This window comes from Scatophagus argus, chromosome 11 (genome assembly GCF_020382885.2).
Source record: "Scatophagus argus isolate fScaArg1 chromosome 11, fScaArg1.pri, whole genome shotgun sequence".
Classification (NCBI taxonomy): Eukaryota; Metazoa; Chordata; class Actinopteri; family Scatophagidae; genus Scatophagus; species Scatophagus argus.
In genome coordinates, this window is record NC_058503.1 from 10,282,811 (window position 1) to 10,303,136 (window position 20,326).

The 20,326-nt window shown below is 41.8% G+C and overlaps 1 protein-coding gene across 1 annotated transcript; it reads left to right on the top strand.

The window, feature by feature from the left end:
• The first annotated feature begins 3,069 nt into the window (after positions 1–3,069).
• Positions 3,070–9,487, top strand: LOC124067393 (atypical chemokine receptor 3-like). The gene is made up of 2 exons (XM_046404710.1): positions 3,070–3,226; positions 6,467–9,487. Exon 2 carries the CDS (start codon positions 6,536–6,538, stop codon positions 7,685–7,687), a length of 1,152 nt encoding a protein of 383 aa, XP_046260666.1. The 5' UTR covers positions 3,070–3,226; positions 6,467–6,535; the 3' UTR covers positions 7,688–9,487.
• The last annotated feature ends 10,839 nt before the right edge of the window (positions 9,488–20,326 follow it).

The window sequence follows — 20,326 nt, forward strand, 5'->3', positions numbered from 1 at the left end:
AACACGCCCTCTCTCTTTTAGCTCTGTTTTTGGCCTCAGCCAAGCTCTGAGGGAAATGTCTTAGCTGGAATAAATAAAGTATGTAACACAGGTAAAAACCAACTTTGAACAAATTTGTGCAAAGTGCAAAAGAGTTTGAAGTGCAGAGAAAAAGCCAGTCACCTTAATAATTTATTTTCACTTTTGTTCATTTTATCTAATTTTGCCCTCAGCATTAAATGCTATTTGGTGTTATACTTACTGCTGTGTGTACATGTGCTTGTTTCTGAACTACTGCATTACTCAAAGTAATCTCTTCCACAATATTCTAATTACATTCCTGACGAGAACATTTTTCCAGCAGTGTATTCTAGCTTGACAGCCTTTTCTCAGACAACACGCACACACACACACCCACACACCCCTGTTGTTCCCAGTCCGGCCTCTCTGTGAATGAGGACTGCAGAACAGAGGTTGGCAGCAGTCTGCAAGGCTACGGATGCTTATCAGAAAGGCTTACAAATCCCCCCGATGCTCCTGATATGGAGGACAATGGGTATGCGTGCGTAGTGGGAGCTTTCTTTAAAGCCTCACTGAAACTGACTTCAATACTTTGCTCTTTAATGAGGTCAGAGTAGCCTACCGGTTGTATTTCATCACTGAATACGAGCCATACAGTCATAATAAACTTCAGTGGGGTGACCTGTGCAACTCAGAGATATCTTTTCCCTAAGCAAACATGCTGAACATACTGCACCAGGTTCTATCAGTACTTCAATCATTGGGCATGACATCAGAAGAATTGCTTTCACTTATGAGCTCTATCAAAGTATATTATCATGATTGATTTAATGCGTGTACTTTTATAAATCCCACTGTTTCCTCTCCATGATCCCGTCTCTGTATTGAACTTGGGGTTAATTAGCCTGGTGAGAGCAGCTGTGAGGCCACCAGAGTTGCAGGTGAGCTTTCAGCAGCTTTCAGTAAACACATGAGCCTCCCACATGGCTTTGTGCTGCTTCCAAAGGATGTGGATGAAATGAGAGTGAATAAGGCTCAAACAACAATGAAACAACAAGGCTTCTGCAGCTGGACTTGTTAATGGTTTCAGGACAAGCATTGTGTTATTAAAAGGAATAATAATAAATAAAAAAAATCAATCCCCTTGCACTTAATTTGGCCAGAGTGATCAGAAAGAGCCTGAATAACAGAAACTGGCATTAGAGTGAAATATAAACTAAATGGTAAATAGTCTTCAGAGTTGTTCGTTATTTTTCGGTTACCTCTGTGGGGCGTTTGTTGGTTTTGGGCGGAAGCAGAAGACTGCATGTGGTTTACCGGGTGTCTACAGGTCTGGTTTCATATTTAGGTAACCTGGGTGGAGCACTAGAGGGAGCACAAGGAGGTGCCCTTGTACTGTGGTTTCTATGTGGTTCATGTGTATTGTGTATTATGTTTAATAGACCTTTGCACACATTGTGGCTTAAAGGGTGACGTTATTTTATGGCAGCAATGAAGTTATGATGAAAGCCCATAAAAGCTATGACACTGGATGTAACATGTTACTGTTTTTTTATTATAAAATTACAACCCTCTTACTACTGAATTCATATACTGTTTGCTTTGTATGAAAAACAATAATAACATAACATCCTATCCTCGATCATACAGACTATTGTGTTACATACTTTACACAAATTATATGATTTCAACTGAGGAAGTTGTAGACACACATCGTTATAAAATTCAGTTTAATCCACTTTTATTGTTTATTATGTGTCATTGGCCCATATATGGGAGTCAGGAGCCGTGGCCTTGAGATTGGAGAAGGTGCAAGGAGGGTTGCCGGTACGATTCCCCGACCGGACGGGTCGCACAAATTTGGGTGTGGTGGAGTGATTAATGCGAAAAATGTTCTCCCCCTCCATTAGCCGGCTGATGTGCCCTTGAGCAAAGCACTTGACCCCCTAATTTGCTCCCCGGGTGCTTGATAGTGGCAGCCCACTGCTCCTTTGTGTAATTTGCTGGGTGTTGCATGTGTGTTCAACTAAGGATGGGTCAAATGCAGAAGACAAATTCAGTGTGTGCATGTAAAAATATATATACTGTCAATAAAGTGATTCTTAATTCTTCTTCTTAATTCTTAATACAAGCAAGTAGTGTCAAAATGTACAGTTGTGTTTCAGTTTCCATATACAGTACAATATTATTGTATTTTCTACCATGACAACCACTTACCTTAAAAAGTCTTCAGTTTAATGCTGTGTGTGAGTGGCCCATCACTGCAGCAGCTGCAAGGCATACAGTCTGTGCTGTTTTGAAGATGAGCACAATGTTTTTGACAGAACTGGCAAATCAATGTGTGTGTGTGTGTGTGTCAAAACTTTACCTTATTTAGCAACCTTGTGTTGACCCTTTCAGGGTATCTGATGAAATACTCTATTGTAGCAGTATCACTGTCAGGGTACCAGAACTGGCGTATAGAAATTCAAATCCACGTGTGAATAAAACAAAGCCATCCCGTATGAATGCATGTAACTCATGTGAAAATGTAAAAGTTCTTGCAGAGATTTTTCATTCACGTGAGCTTGTGATAAGATTCACTTGTGATTTTCACATGTGAAAAGGCAGATTTCATTTGACATTTCATGTGACATTTTCGTCGGGGCCTGCAGGACACGTTTAAAGCAAACGCAGTGTAATGCTGAACATCGCATACATTTCTTATTTTACAGGCCTGTTAACCTTAATTCTGTGGGAAAAGAAAAACAGGAAACAAAAACGTGAGGAGTGTCGTTTACAACGGTTTTAAAAAGCTTTGTATAATACACTGATAATGATTACACAAACCTGTATAGTGCGGTGTATGTCATCTTATAGACGTTGCATGAAGTATAAAACATAATATCCACTAATGTGAACGTGTATTATGTGTCTTACAAGCAGGAAATTCCGCGTTTTGTTTTCATGTTGATCTCTTCTTGACCGAAACTCGTTGGGCTGCTTGCTGTTGACTGAACCCCTGAGGCGATGCCATGTCAATACGCATGGCCGTTAGGACCAGCCTTGGAGGCGTAGCTCTTCCGATTACCAGCAAGTGCAGAACAAGGAACAGGCTCAGATTCATTCAAGAAGGCGGAGGGTAACGCGCACCAGTTCCCTGCAGAGGTCTTGGTCATCCGCCGGCGAAAAACAAATCTGTTGTGTACAAGAAGAGACTTCAGCGAGGGAGGAGAACCAAACACAGGTAAGCGGCTTCAAAGAGCTCGTATGAGGCAGGAGAAGTGAGTGTTCAGGTAGTTTGTCGGCGTTAGAACAACACGTAAAGCCTTGGAGATGCTCATTCTGTTGTAGCCTACTGCGCATGTGAACTCATGAACTGTTTAAGGACATTTAAGAACTTTATTAACTTGTTTTCCCAGATACCAAACAGGGGTAAAATCGTATTCTCTACAGTGTTTAAAAAACCTCGGACGGATTTCTTTTTTAAAAAAAGCAGTCTGCGTCAGTAACATTTTTGTGGTAATTCTTTTATTTACTTCTCCATCTTCCGAGCGCTGCGTATTTGCCTCCCCGTCCAAACGCGGAGCCAGGCTACTGTATACCATGCTGACATTTGATAAGAGAAGTTTGTTTCCAGCCTGAGCTGATACAGATCAACAATGACAACAATGACTGTGTGTGTGTGTGTGTGTGTGTGTCGTCAGCAGCAGTCTGGGTTCTTTTGTCGGATTTGGTACTTTTACAACCGCTTTTATCCACGCGCAGACCTGTCTCTAAAAGAATTTTCTTTTTAATCCCAAACGAAAGCATGTAAATGGAGACTGACAGGAGAAACTTCTGTGAAACGTGCTGCACCTGCACTATTCTCCTTGGCCGGCATTAGCACATGAAAATGGCCTTTTATTTTGTGTGTATTGAGCAACAAAAGGCGTTTTCAGCTAATTTGTAACTGGATGCTCGCTGGGTGAAAAGGGGAGAAGAAGCAGGGAGAGAGGAGTAAGAGAGAGGGAGAGATGGGTCCTGTCTGTTATCTGATGTGTGGGTGTTAAAAAGTTAATTAGCTTGAAGCCTGTGGGGCTACCTGGCACCTCCAGGTAGTTTCCATATAATATAAGGGAATTAGACAGAGACCATTGTGAGGGATTATCTCAGCATAGAAAATACCTCTTTCAAATGAGTAGCACTCGCCAGTGTCTTAAAAAAAAAAAAAAACTGAAAGTAAAATTAAATTTCAAGTTTCTGACATTTGTTGAAGGAGCTTTTTTCATTGCAGCAAGTGGCGCAAGAAGTATTTATATGCATCGCTTGGTAGAAGTAGCAATACCAAACAAGAAACAGTCCATTAGAGGCAAGAAGCGAAGACAAAAGTACTTATAAGGTACTAAAATTCCTCTTAAACTCCTGTTAGAAGTGGAATAAAAGTGTAAGATTTTCTATCACAGTGTATGTAATTTCATATTGCAGTTAACTGCTAATAGATACAGTAACCAGATAGGAATATCTGGCTAATCCAGTGAACTGAACATCTGCAAAAATCTGTTTACTATGTCAGATTATTGCAAAAAAAAATGTTTTAGATTATTTCAGTAGTCTTACCAGCGCATTTCAGAAGAAGAAGAATCAGAAGAATCAACTTTTATTGGCAGTATATATAGATTTTTACATACACACATACTGAATTTTACTACTGCATTTATCCCATCCTTAGTTGAACACACACATGCAACACCCGGCAAATTACATGCAGTGAAACACACACAGGAGCAGTGGGCAGCATCAAGCGCCCAGGGAGCATATTGGGGGGTTAAGTGCCTTGCTCAAGGGCACATCAGCCGGCTAATGAAGGGGGCGGGCGGGCAGGCATTTTATCGCATTAATCACTTCACCACACCCAAATTTTTCCTGCCCGTCCGGTGGGGGAATCGAACCGGTGACTCTCCGATCCACGGCTGCCCCCATTTAAATGTAAACAGCATTTTGATGTTGCAGCTGGTCAAAGTAGAGCTTATTTTGACTCCTTTGCGTATTATTGGGTATTTTAATCTGTAAAAATATATCATGTCTTATAAGCTTATCATACATCTGGTATAAAATATGAAGCTGAGATATAGCCTGTCACTGTAGCTGTCACAAAAATGATGTGGATTAAAAAGGTTTTGCCCCTGAAATGAGGTGGAGTAGAAGTATAAAGTAGTATAAAATAGAAGTACACCAGTAACTGATGGGAGAAAATAAAGGCAGACCTAACACATGTGGACAGCTGCACATCCTAATACGTTCCAGGTGTTCTTGTCTATACTAATTTTCACTTTGCCCTTTCTTTCATCATCCTGGGTGACTTTGTGCCAATTATCCTGTGTGCAGCACAAGTCTCCTCCACAGACAGATGTCTGACACGGTCACATTTCACAGCGTTTCGGCGTGCTGTGTCACCCAGTGGTCAGTGACCCTCTTCTTAACCTCAGTCAGACCATTTTGCAGGCGTCAAGCCCCCCGCTGATCTCTGCACACAATTCACTCTGTGGGTGCACAAGTCGGCCGGGGTTAAGCCACTCGTGTTCTGGTTTTGATCTATTGCCTTTCACCTCTGATCTTTCACACTGTGGCAGGCTGCCAGTTAGGGGAGCTGAGAGAGACATCACAGCAAAAAGAAAAAAAACTTTTGAGTGTGAAAATTTCAGTGGCCTTTAAGTCTCAAAAGAATCATGCCAGGGTTATTGGCATGCCAGGCAGCCCCAGACTACTACCTCTGTGATCTTACATATTTCTGCAGTCACCTTACTCATAACGTTAATATATCCTGTATTTGAAATTGTGTGCATGTGTTCCTGTGTTATGAGATTCAGATGTTGTAAAATGACGTATTGAGCAGCTTTTTCTTTGATCATGTGAGTGGTGACAGCTCCTCTGACACCCTCTCCTTTAAAACAAGAAGGGAAACATGGGATTTTTTTTTATTATAACAAGCATGTTAAGGGAAAACATTCTTGAAAATGGCATCATGTTTCCAACCCTGACCAAACGCTTTATCTTGGAATGCCTGGAACGCTCAGGAAATACACTGTGTTTGGATTTCTCGATCCCACTTCCTCATGTCTAATCTGTGCTCCGTGCTAGTGGACCTAATGTAAACATTTATTGTACTGCGCCCTGACTGCACATCAATCACAGAGAACTGGTACCTTTGTGACATGACAACAGGGAGCCTCTGTTAACTCATGAAAGCTGTGTTTTAACAAGTTAACCACATTAAGATTCTTTAGGATCTGGTGGCTCAACATGAGTGGCTTTATGTTTTATTAGCTCATGCAGTTTGGGTCCACATGGGTAAAATAAGCCTTGCTTTATGAAACAGAAAATTGATTTTTAAATATGATACTAGAAGGTCTAGTGAATAAAAAGTGGTAGCATTTAGCCGTTAAATCTTTATTCAGATAAATGCAAATGGTACAAGAAATGATGAGTTGATGTCTTGTTTCTACAGGATCTCTCCCAGTCAGAGGTGTTGTGTGTCACCTTGCAGTGGTCAGTGGTCCTCTCCCAGTGCTGAAAAATGAGTCTGAGCACCAGTGAGCTGGAGGACCTGTTTGAGTGGTTTGGGGACCCCAATGTCTCTGAAACCTTCAGCAACATATCGAGTGTGGATGCGATGGTGTGTGCCACTGCCTTCAACCGCAGCGCTCTGCTGTACTCCATGTGCGTCCTCTACACTTTTATCTTCATCATCGGTCTGGCTGCTAACGCTCTGGTCCTCTGGGTAAACATCCGTGCCCAAAGAGACTCCACCCCTCGCCATGAGATGCACACGTACATCACCCACCTGGCAGTCGCGGACCTATGTGTGTGCGCCACCCTGCCTGTGTGGGTGAGCTCCCTCGCCCAGCATGGCCACTGGCCCTTCGGTGAGGTGGCGTGTAAACTCACACACCTGCTGTTCTCCGTCAACCTCTTCAGCAGCATCTTCTTCCTGGCCTGCATGAGCGTGGACCGCTACCTCAGCGTGACAAAACACAGAGACAACGAGGGAGGCGTGCGCAGGAAGCTAATCCGCCGCGGAGCGTGTGTCGGGGTGTGGCTCCTGGCTCTGGTCGCCTCCCTACCAGACACCTACTTCCTGCGAACCGTGAAGTCAACACACGGGGACACAATGCTGTGCAGGCCCGTGTACCCGGAGGAAAACCCCAGGGATTGGATGGTGGGCGTGCAGCTGAGCTTCATCCTGTTGGGTTTTGTTCTGCCCTTCCCTGTCATCGCAGTGTTTTACGCTCTGCTAGCCAAAGCTTTCAACCGCTCCTCTTCTTCCTGTTCTTCTTCCTCATCATCGTTTTCCACGGTGGAGCAGGAGCGCCGTGTGAGCCGCAGAGTAATCCTGGCCTACATCGTGGTGTTTCTGGGCTGCTGGGGGCCCTACCACGCCGTCCTCCTGGTCGATTCCTTGTCTCAGCTGGGTTTGGTGCCTCTGACCTGTGGCCTGGAGAATGCGATCTATGTAGCCTTACACCTCACCCAGTGTCTGTCCTTGCTCCACTGCTGTTTCAATCCCATCCTCTACAACTTCATCAACAGGAACTACCGCTATGACCTCATGAAGGCCTTCATCTTTAAGTATTCCACGAGGACGGGCTTGGCACGTCTCATTGAGGCTTCCAACATGTCTGAGACTGAGTACTCTGCTGTAGCTGTAGACAACCCACCACAGATTTGAAACTTACAAAACTCAATTAACATTAACACTGTTTCTAAATATAAGTGGCTATAATTCTATGTACATTTGCAGCTGATTTGTTTCTGTCAGAATCTGCCAGCGTTACGTCTGACAGTAGAAAAAAGACAATCCAGCATCCTTTTAACAGGAATGTGCCTGAGTCATGTAGAAAAGCTTGACAGATAACAAAGTGATAACAAAGTTGATAGACATGTTTAAAAGCACTTAGTTTTATGATAGAGCTGATACTGAAATCATATGAATATTTTCACTCATTTTGTAAAACCAAAAACGTGACCATAAATGTGTGAAATCATTGCCTGTACTGTGTATTTAGGAATGTATTGTGTGTGTTTGCCTGTGTGCAATGTGCGTAAAGTGACAGGCACTGAATATTGATAGTACCAGCAGAGTAATATTGTTAATCTTTTTGTATCAAGTTGTATTTATATTCTCTTCATTTGAACTGTTTTGCCTCTGTAAATCAAAGTGTTCGCACACTGATGTCCGCTCAAAGCTCCGCTTCATGCAGTGCTGCTGCTGTTAAGCGGAGCCACTGACTGACTCAGTGTTTCAGTCCTGCTGCCTCACTAGTAATCATAACCTCATGTCACATCAGTTGAATCCTGCAGACAAATACTGGAAATCAATTTGGAGTTCTTTCATGCAAATTTGAATGCTTTGTGAATTATTTAAAGTGTGTGTTCTGTGTTTCATATTTTTGGGAATGTGCTTTTTTGCTAAGAGTTAGATTGATCATCTCAGTTTTGCATGAAGACTGGAAACTCCTCTCCTGGTTCTGTGTGAAGGCCAAACAAAATCCTCCTGCCAGCACCTCCAAAGCCCAACTCATTCACAGAATTTATCTTGTGATTTTAATCTGTGCAAAAACCAAGGTATAAAAACAAATGGATGTGGTTTTACGCGCTGGATGCCCTCCAGTCTTGCTTCAGCTTCATATTTAGCGTAAAAATACCACCTAACTCTTGGCAAAAAGGCAAATAAGCTTATTTCCCAAAATGCCAAACTGTTCCTTTCAAGAAAGCTGAGGTGCTTACAATTGGTAATTACATCACCCACATGGCAAATTATTAACTACTCCGCTTTCTTTTGGCTCTGAATACTTCTAAACATTGTCTGGTGGCTTCAACTAGGACTACTGATCATAAAGAGAAGATAGATGTAGCTCCTGTGTCTTCTGAAAAGCACAGTATTATGTAACTTACTGTGCTGACCCTATATGTTACATCAGTGCTAATAGTATAAAGGATGCACATGTCCATGTGGTATTAATCCTGCTGTGTCAGCACACAGGCCACAGACGGCTAAACGTTTTATGACCAAATGACATGAATGAATTGTTTGACTACTTTCATGTAGGCAGCAGCTGTGGTGCACAACAACAAAGTGTTTATTAGGGACCAAATAACAAAAGACATCACTGCATTACTTTAGAGCTGTGTGTGTGTGTGTGTGTGTGTGTGTGTGTGTGTGTGTGTGTGTGTGCACGCGCTTGCCACAGCTTGACTCCAAAAGATGACGTTTTCTGTGTTACAAGCATTGACTTACACAGTTTACTCACTGTCTGCTGGAGGAAACAACACATTGTTTTTGTATGCTGACATAAAGCATATTGTGTCATGTGATTGGTTACACATGTATGCTTTTACACTGAAAAGATTTCATGTTGCAGTTAGAAGAGACTGGAGACACGCACATGTGTCTACAAGAACAGAGGCATTCCTTTGAGACTGTAATGTGTAACATTTGTTTTGTTATATATTAAATACAGAGAAAATGTTTTGCCTGAGTGATTTCTTTGGTTCTTGTCAAAATAATCTCCCAACTTAATGTACTCCATGCCTCGAGTTCACTACAACAGTGCATTGAAACTGACAAGCATGGAACTTGTCTCAGAAGAGCTTTTACTATTGCGTTTGAGGCATTGAATTCATCCACGGCGAACAATTTCTCTGTGGTTTATCCCAGCTAGCATGGGACTTGATTTGCTCATGGTAAGTCATGGTTCAGTTATGGGCAAGGCCTGACAGAATACAAGTTTGTTTTTTGTTTTTTTAATTACCACCAACTTTCTTTCAGACAGCAAAAGAAAAGATGTTACTCCTGCCATCAGGGTCATATGAAAGGAGTGCAGTGCTAAATCAGTGGAGTCCTCTCTCAGGACACTATGAGGCACTTTTTACCTAATCTTGTAGGATCTTGCAATACATCTATACTTTAGGTGATATTTCACGTTTGGGGCTCAACAAAGGCTCATAATTCCCTTCTTGAAAGAGAGAAAAATATGTTACAACTAGTGTAAAGCTGCCTTTTTTGTTTAGTGACTTGGTTGAGCAAACCATTGGCAGGCTGCAACATCAGGAAGATATTGACAGGATTCGGGTAAGACGAGTAGGTCTTGTTTGGGGGAAACGATTCACACAAGAAAGGACAGTGAGGCAGTGGTTGTGGCAGAGGTGACCACCACACACCAGGGGCACTGGAAGATCAAGGCAGGGTCACAGGAAAGAAGGAAGCTGGGAGATTCGTCAGCAGATCACTCTGTTTGACCTTTGGAAATGCATTCCGGCTTCCTTATCAGACTAACTTGCTACACAGTGGCCCGCCTGCACCAGAGCCGCCCTTCAGCACATCCCGTCAGTAATAGTATACTGTCTCAAGGGCACTGCAGCTGTTGACATGAGCAGATACTGAAAAAGGAGGCTGAGAAATGGGAAATCTGTATGCAAGAGGTGAAAAACTAAAAAAATGTGCCTGTACAAAGTTATTTTCCCATGTTGGAAAGAGGAGACAAACAAGCAAATAGAAAAATGAGCCATCACTGAGGGATTCATCCACGGACTCATTGTTGACATTTCTATAAACAATAGTCACTCTTCAGCAAAATAGAAAGGAAGAAAGAAAAAAATCTAATCCGAAAAATTTTCTCCTGAAGGCAAAAATGACAGACCTTGTCAGTGAGATCGCCCAACGAGATCACAACTTCCATCCACCCAGATAGAGGTGTGGGCCACCTCTGGGCCACCAAGATGCTCCCTGAACTCATAGCCCCATGGGAGGCAGGGGGGGACTGGAGGGTTGTCACAAATCCTGATGAAAACAGTGTCAGGGTGTTATCCTTCCCACAGGAGAGGAGGTCATGTACTGTGGTTTCAGTATGAAAACAACGATGAGTCGTTCATCTGCAAGAAAACATTTCCTGCACATTTCATGTTTCATCTTGTGCTATGGGCTGTGCATGCTCTGCTTCCACGTTCACTATCTCAGAGCTACAACACATGTTTTGTTGCTACGACTGTCCATTTGCATGCAGAGACATTCTGGTCTGGGCCTGTAGACAGTGCCATTTAAAAAATTTACAGAGAGGGTGATGCCAGTACTTCTCAAGACCTGTAAACATAATGTGGAAAATTAATTAATTCACCAAATTGCCACAAACTAACAGCCAGTCATTGTTACTTATAATTATAACTCCAGATGAGGTGCTGTACTGTATTTTGAACAAAGTTCCATTATAACCATCCAATAGATGTGTAGGTGCTGCAGTCATGTCTGAATACACGCAGTGTGAACAGAATGTAACAACAACTGAACAGCTTGTGTTTTACTTGGCATGTACTTGTGCTGTGAAGTGTTTTGCTTCCTTTTACAGTTTGCCAGTTATGATTCTCCTCTGTTCCCATTATAAGTTGCTTATACAAGGACGTGTCCACTGCACTGCTGAGCCCTTCTTCTGCATAAAACCAAACGCTGTACTGTGTGCCAAACAGGTTGCACAAGAGTAAACTCAGAAAGGTTAATGCTTAACGTCTGAGACGCAGTCTCATTGTTTGCGGGTTTCTGTTGTCACTATCTGGAACGCAAACAGTAAGCGGTAAATCTGTCCTCTTCAAACCGGAGATTTACAACAACAACTTTAATGGTGCAAAACCGGATCATGAAATCACATCTGATGTCCAGCTCAGTCCTCACTTTTCTTACAAATGGTTCGTGTATGAGTTACAGTGCCCTCTTAATGGGGCTATGGGCCAGCGATTCAGTCGATTAAGGGAGTGCTTCTTTACAGCATGATGATAGCCTATACCTTATGCTGAGGAAAGATAACATTAATGAATGATGAGATGGTGCAGAGTAATTTAGACCAACTGGATTTTTTATGTTCTCTGCAGGAAGAGCCCTCTTTGGAAATGTACACTGCATGCAGGAGTACTTTTAAATGTGACATATATTATTTCTGGCCCATTTCCAAGCATTTAGAATAAGTTCAAGTCCCAATCAGGTCCAGCCTTGCTTCGCTCAGTCTGGCAAGAATTCCTCGTGAGGACTTATGGCGAATAAATGCTCTTGAATTATTAATGAAGTAGAAGAGGAAAGCAGCAGCTGCTTGTGCTCACACCGGGTTTTTGGTGTGAATATAATGAAAGGCAGAGGATAGGGTTAGTTTGGCACACCATGACTCCTCTCGTGTCAGGGGATGAGCACAAGTGCTATAGCCAGATGTTGGACAGATGTGCAGTCAAAGGGGAAATGAAAAATTGGAGTTAAAAGACCAACCTGAATTTGAATCAAACAACATCAATGGCGCGCGTCAATTTACAAAGTCACGGCTTATTTAACCTTCCAAGCATGAGCCTGATAACATCAAGTTGAGGGCAGATGTTTTGTGTGGACTGGAATCCATCAGCAGAAACTGAGGCCTAATCAAAGCTGCAATTCATGTTGCTCTGTTCAGGACTAATGATGATACTGTAAGGGTCTTTGAGAGCAAATGGTCCATGCACGCTTTATTATCTGTTTCAGACAAGGAGAAACAGAGCAAAAAATCCACAGCTGAGAGACCCAAAAGGAGTTTCTAATGTCAGGTCAACCAAATTGCGAAATAAAAATGTATTCTCCTTGCAGACTTTTGGTTCTATTTGTCTGGGTTTTGAGGTTTTTGTCTCCCCAACACAATGGAGGTAAATTTGAGTATGAATTCTGTTAATTATCCTGAGTGACACCACAATCAAAATTCCTCTTGTGTCGAAGTTAACACCTCATAAACTACCTCAAAACCAGAGCAAATAAAATCAACTTTCTTTCTTTGCATGCTAAATACTTCTGAGGGGAAGTGAGAAAATATTATATTTTTTAATATGGCTGAAAGTTAGTTTATTACTGGACACAATACTTAGGAGAATCTCTTAGAAGAACATTCGTTTAGACAGATAATCAGAACAAAGAATATCTTAAAACCTGTGATCTAATTCATTGTTGAAGGTGTAAACACAAAAGTGCCGTCACTTTATGATGTCGATGTGGCAAACTGGCAGTTGTAAGTTTACTCATCCAACATGGAGTAACGAAATGATTAGTTTTCATTTGGAGTGTAAGTTCTCCAACAACTCCTGATGGAAATACCGCCATGTTTCACCAGCCAGACATTTACTTTTCTTAGTCTGCAGCTGAGAGCTGAGCAGGAAGGGTATAGTTAGGACTGTTACATTGAAAAAATAGTAAAAGAAGTTTAATCAATTGTATGGTTTTTATACAGTGATTAAGTATAACTACGTGTGACTAGAAACCATAGGACAAAAGACAAGCTCTTAGACTCCCACTCAGGCTAAAATATCCATAGTGCCTCTCCCTGTTATTTATGGTCCTAACACAGATTAGATATAGAGTGCTCCAAAATAAGCTTCACATGAACCATGACTAATAGGTTGTGATGCTCTCTCCTGTTACCTACCACCCCATCCTGATAACTCAACCCCTCATAAACCATCCCATAGCTTATTGTTAGTGTGAAAGCTCTAATCTCTTCCAGATCCACAAATGTAACTGTATAGGCTGGACACACAGGGCTGTGAAGGCTTGATATTTGGGGGGCTGATTTATACTGCGCTCCGTGCCCACGCTACGGATCCGGTGTTTAGACAGCACCTAATTCATCCACCATGCCGTGCAACTTTTAAGTTCACCATGCACTCGATCAGCTCAGCTCTCGCATCAGAGTCGACGAGGAGACTTCAGAGACGTGTCAGAGAAGGGAAGGCAGCTGCTTTAAAGCTTATGGAGACACATAAATCCATACAAACCATTTGCCTGTGTTATTATACTGATATCTATCATACATTTTATAAGCACCCAGTAATGTGTTGCAGGGAGGTTGATTGTAACTTATAATGTGAAAGTATTGTCACTGATATTAAAACACTGTGCATTCAACTGATCTGTCTTCTTACTGTTACATATTAAGTATTTTTTGGCATTGGTGTGTAGTTAATGGGAATGGATTATAAGATTTAATTCTTTCATGCACATTTTTGGTTATGTATAGGTTCATGCTTAGTTTTTCACCCTGTCAGTAAGCGTTTTGTGACTTCCTGCAGATAATGGCAGCTTATTTTGGCTACTGAAAAAGAATGAGTGAATGAAGGTGTTGACACTCTTTTATCCAACCTGACAGTGTGCCTTGACAGAGACAGCTTAAATCAACAGTTTCATTTATGCGCTTCCCTGAAGAGAGAGCGGGGTAAAAAAAACAACTTTTGGCTGCATGTGATGTTTTGTCTGTGATGGTGTTTGAGCACCGTCACAGACCTCACAGTGCCCTGCTTTGGTTCCTGTCTGGGGTCAGACTCTGGCATTCCACTGAAAAAACATGGCTGTTTATTCAGACAAAATAACAGGGCGTCCCAGTCCAGCCAACATGACATCACTGCACCAGAACTCTGTTTAATAAGCTCAATAAAACTTGCAGTTGCCTCCTCGGTCTTTCTTCTTTGCAAGATATGTTGATGAGATTCTCCCTGAAAAACAGGCTTTGGGAGACTTATTAGAGCCCCCCAAAATGTTATTTTTTTCATAACTTGGTTTTGAAAAGTGTATGAAACTCAGGCCATTTTTCAACCACAGTGAAGCATGAAATTCTTCAACTAGGTGAGAACATGGAAATCCCCCGAACTAGACTTAGCAGTCTTTGCCTTCCTAAACTAATGCAGCTCACACAATAGCAGTTCTGTTTTTTGCGTTCTGATATTCTTCATTACAATCACTGAGCATTTTTTTTTTTACACAAGAAATGAAATATACCATTTGAGCACATGCCAGTACTCACTGATTCACCACAGAATACAAACCTACACAGTATACTGTATGGTGCCAAAAAATGTAATTCATCTTATTTCAATTGTGCCTGGAAATGATTAAGTGTCATTAAAACACCATAATTCTTCAAATACTCCACGTAAAGCAATATCCCCAAGTCAGTCTTCTCCCAGCAAAATCATGGGGGAAACAAAGAAAAAGAGATGGCATGAATTAATAACTGTAATTTGACTGTATATGTGTACACCTGCATGTTACATTACAGTATCATGGGGCTGAACATACACTATTCTTGTATAATTCTTTGTGAAAGCCACTGACAGCCACTGACAGCTTTTCAGTTCATACAAAAAGTACAAAAATCCAGAATCATATCCTGGTCTCTCTTGCCAATATATATACTGTATATATACTGTATATATATGTATTTGGTCTCTTAATTAACTTTTATATGGAAGTATAATTGCTGCCTGAATGATTTCCAGATTTCTATTCCAGAGGATGTTGCATTTATGTTGGGTAATGTTAAGGTTAGGAAAAGATAGTGATTCATAAGGCTAAACATATAATTTCTTGTTCTTCAAGCCACTTTTTCTGTATTTAACAAGAGCATAATGTTTCCGTGACCTTAATAAAGAGCTGTGAGTGCACAAACATACCCATTAAAAAGCCAAGTCGTGCTTCAGTCCCTGCAGATGAATACAGCACCACAAGAGCAGATGTTGGAGGGAAAATGTTGTCACTCACCATTTAGGTTTAATTTTTCAAATTGGAAAAAAAGTTGAATAACAATGTTTCCTTATTGTGTTAAGAAAACAGAATCTGGACACCATTAAGTTGCTTTCAAAATATATTTGCTGTTGCAAACTTTACACTCAACTGCTGCAGCACCTTTGGCTCTCTGTTGAGATTTTATAGCTGCATGTTGTGGTTACATTGCATTTCTCCATCTTTAGCAATTTTTCATCACGCATGCCCTATTGTATATATGGAATGTTGGTTCAACAATTATTGTCACTCATGATGAGCCAGTGCTTATGTCTGCCTGTCATTAAAAAGAAAAGAAAAACGTTATCTTTCTCTTTGCCTCAGCGCTGCCTTCTTTTCTGGACAGCAGCACAGATCGGCTCTGCGTGGTATCGCTTTACAGGGAGTTTCTCTCACCATGACACACACTCACACAATTCACACCCTGAGGTGAAAACGAATGTCTTTATGTCATTCAACAACCACTTCGGAGTGTCTTGGCAAGAGGCGCCCGTCACACTCCTCCACATCACTCCAGTCACTCCCCCTGCAGGAGCGAAACTTCCATCTCTTCCCTGAGACTCACTCAACTCTTCCACCATTATATTGTTTTGGTTGCAGGCTCACTCTGGCTCAAGCAGCCTCCCATGCACGTCACGCAAAGTGCTGTGATAAGGACAATTACGAGCATGCATACACACGGTCGTACAAACAAGATGAACTTCATTTGACAGTTTCCAGTAAAAAAAAAACAAAAAACACTTTGAAGCTGAAACTTCTGTATCTCGTTGTGGCTGAGGTTTGCTGCAGTTGGCCTCCATACAAGAGCCTCAAAACCAAGCTGATTGCTGTTTCTGTAATCCCTGTGTGTGTACAAAAAGGAGAGTTTCCTCGCCACTGTTTTCCTAAGCTTGGTTTCACAGGGCTCAGTAAACTTTTGTGTGGCTTGACAAATGAGTTTGTGAAACAGCTCCTGAGAAATAAAACAAAATTGCAGGGAGATGAATGGGGGAGGAAGTTGTAGTTTCCGGGTGGGGATGAGGGTGGTTTGGGTGGGGAAGCTGAGAGCTGACACACCCAGTGTCTATGTGTGTGAGTGTGTGTGTGTGTGTGTGACACCAAATCTCAGCATTCACCCGCACAATTGACCAAATGAACACATGCCACAGATTGTATTTCCCTTCTGGCCCGCAGTTATCAATAGAAGTTTTTCAGAAGATGAACTCAGACTTTGTCCTTTTTCTGTCCCCTTTTCACTCCTGCAGTGGTTTGGAGACACCCCCATGTATGTATGACCTATTTTATTTGCTTCTTGTTATCATTGTTATCACAGCTGCAGCAATTGCATTGTTCAAAAACAAAGATGCTAAAAAGGAGAACTGAAGGAGAAACACTAATAGATACTGTAGCAATTAGCACCACCATAAAAGGCCCTTTGGTAAAGGAGGGTGATTCTATGTACACTACAGTATAAAGAACCAATTTTCAAAATGTAAGTTTAATTTATGGTGACTGTCGGGAGTGTCGTGCAGTGGATCAGTAAACTCAGGAGAAAATCATAGGGTTCAGCAGCTGAGTACAGGTTAGACATTCGCTCAATGTGTAGCAGGGAAAAAAACAACCCTGCAGCATTTCATCTCACTGAAACAAAATGTACAATCCTGATAATTTTCGATATTGTTCAGTTAAGTTACCATAGTAACATGGAACATCAAAGTGCCATAATTTGAGGCTTGGAGCCAAAAAAAAAAATGCCCGAAAGATGACAGGAAAGACAGCGAGGGTGAGCAACAGATGGAATGTAAGTGTTTTGTGTCTGAGTTCAGAATTTGAGTGGAAACCCCCTTAATGAAACCGAAGACCCTTTGAAAAAAGCCTAAAAATATGAAGGAGGAAAAATGACTGAGGAGCGTAATTTATTTTGGTGCATTTTCATTTTGATGTTATTGAGACATGGCAGTCTAACACTAGAATTTGTATGAATTTCCACTGAATATGGTAGATGTCGCCATCAATTGTGATCACTTTGGTTCACTTTTCACCTAGCTCTTTTATGGGCTTTATTATTTTAGTTTATGACCAAACACCTGCAGCACTAATGACCTTCCCATCACCTTCAGCTGTGTGCTTCTTTGTGGTTAGTGCTAATTAGCTGGTGTCAGCATGCTAACACCATAAACTAAGACAGTCGTTATTGTGCACATGTTAGCATGCTGATGTTAGTACCTCACAAACTGCTAGCTTCACTCTTCTCGTTTAACATGGATCTCGTTTTACAAGTTGCAAAATTTTCAAGAGGTAGCTACACATAAGAAGAAGAGGAATATCAGTAACATAATTTTAAAAAAAACATGTTATGGCCCTTCCCCTGTTTGTACAAAGGCTCATTGTTGAGCTTCACACAGAAATATTCTCAATAGACAAACTGGTTTTGTCAGGAATGACATTTTTCTGCCAGATGAAATGTGGCAAAGTTTTTTGCTCTGGTCTGTAAACTCATATGTGTCTGTGTTGCAGATTGATGGATGAACATTTGCATTGAGGTTGACATGTCAGAAATAAAGGCTGCAACCCAAACTGGGCTTTCCATCCTGGCCTTACACTTGGTATATAATTTGTAATTCTGTAAGGGAAGTGTGTATGTGTGTGTGTGTGTGTGTGGGGGGGGGGGGTATTTAACAAACACAAGTTTTAAGGGAGGTGGCATGTGTAGGTGTGTGTTTCATCACTCTCTGCTATAGTATTAAATAGCTTGCCTTCACCTGCCTGTCACCTTGTAATCAATAATGCTCGAATAACACCTGAAACACAACAGCCATCAGTAACCTGTCACTCACACAAACCCAAACTTATCCACATAAGTACACAACTTCAGAAGCATCCATCATCCATGACTGTCTCAGCAGCTGCTCAGACAGCACTCATATGAACAGCTCCAGAGCTTCCAGGCATCATCCATCACCGCCGCCCACCAGAGGGGGTCCATGGCTGGGACACACACAGGCAGCTAAACCTGATCCACACCAGGCCACAGACTGGACACACACAGACCTACCTCTGTGGCTGGACAAATACAAACACACATAAAACACAGGTCAGGTACAAGCACACACTGGTGCCCTTTTACATTGGTCCAAGCTTTGAAAACATTCCACCCCCCTCTCTGTCATTACACCGTGTAATTATTTTTAGTCACTAATCCACATTTTTAATTAAATCCACATACATTTTTCCACGACTTTGCACCCTTTCACAGGCCAGACTCTTCTACTCCCTCTGCTTCTCCTGCTATGCGGATTATGTTTGCAATATGGTGTATAAATAGTGCTGAGTAGGTGGCCTTGTAATGGAAACACAGATATTCAGATATCAAAGGCTCAGTCCCCATCCTTTAAAGTCTACGTGCATTTATCAAGACTTGTGTTTCACAGATGTGTCTGAGCACATGTGTTCGCGCTGCTGTAAATGTGCAGTATGCACCCGTGCATGCCTGTCAGGCAATGTGTGTGTGCATGTCATGCCAGTGGGTGAGAACATATGGCAGCACAGTTTACAATTTCTCACAAGGGCAGGCTCAGTAAAAGCTTCAGGTGGGCTTAAAGATGTTTAAACGCATAGCTCAATCAGCTCGCAGATTTGTGCTTACGTGCAGCATCTTTAGTCCGTATCATTAACAAGCTGAGGCGTAATGACGAAAACAAATGAGCATGTAACTCTGCTGAGTATAAAGGTAAAGGTGTTCATGACATACAGTCCAGGGTAACATTATCTGCTCTGCCATTAGCATCACTCATGAGACGCTTAGTGTACTTTAGTGTACATTTGGTCCCTCTTCCTTGATCCTCTTCCCATGACCTGGTTCTTCTCAAATGGCAGAGAGGATGGTCTTATCTCGCTGAGAGAGCAGCCTTATTTACTCTCAATATTGTGATAAAAAGTTTTAGTTTTTAGAATCAGGGCCTGAAGGACAAGCTTTGAAGATCTGGAGTAGCTGGGTATGTTTGCCCAATTTATTTGATTTATGTACTTTTCTTCTGATATTCTGTTCTTGTGGGTTCACTGTGTTCTGTCTTTAGTTGTAAAGCACACAAGAACAAATATAACCTGAGATGCAGGCATTTTAGATGCTATTAGTCGATGACAGCCCAAACCAAGGGTAATCGCTGTCAGTCAAATGCAGCACGGTTCTCTTTCCAGATCAGCTCTCATCTTTCCACCAAGCCTTTTACAAGGCTGTGTTGTAGGATCCTGTCTCCTGCCTTACCTCCAGGGCTTGTGGAAGGGCTCCAGTATTTGGTGTAAAATGATTGATGATGGTATGATCTTATATTTAAGTGTGTCCCTGTTGTGGTGTCAGCGTGATGAAGGCGAGACAAAGGGGTTGACAGTTTGAGTTCAGGATTGAGGCACCACTGTGCTAACAGAGGTCTTCAGCATTACCTCATTTCTTTCACCGTTAAGAAGTCAGAGAGGTCCTGACATATCTGCCACCTGCTGCCTGAAGAAAACTCACTCCTCTGTGCAGGAATATCGAGTATCCTGCACGATTTTGCAAATGAAAAGCAATCACATAAATGTCACCATATTTGATGCTTACACTTTTGCCCAGTTACATCATGTTTTGTGATTTAGTTACCACACAGTCCCCCCACACATGAGTCAGAGTCGAGCCGGGCAGTGACAGTTGCAGCTATAAATGTCTTAACTTGAATGCTGCGGTGATGAAAGTGTTGTCATAGAGCTGCAGTGTGGACACAATGCTGGCTTGTAAAGTAGAAGTAG

Excerpts from the sequence above, each read along its gene's own strand:
- LOC124067393 (XM_046404710.1), top strand. The coding sequence starts at position 6,536 with ATGAGTCTGAGCACCAGTGAGCTGGAGGACCTGTTTGAGTGGTTTGGG.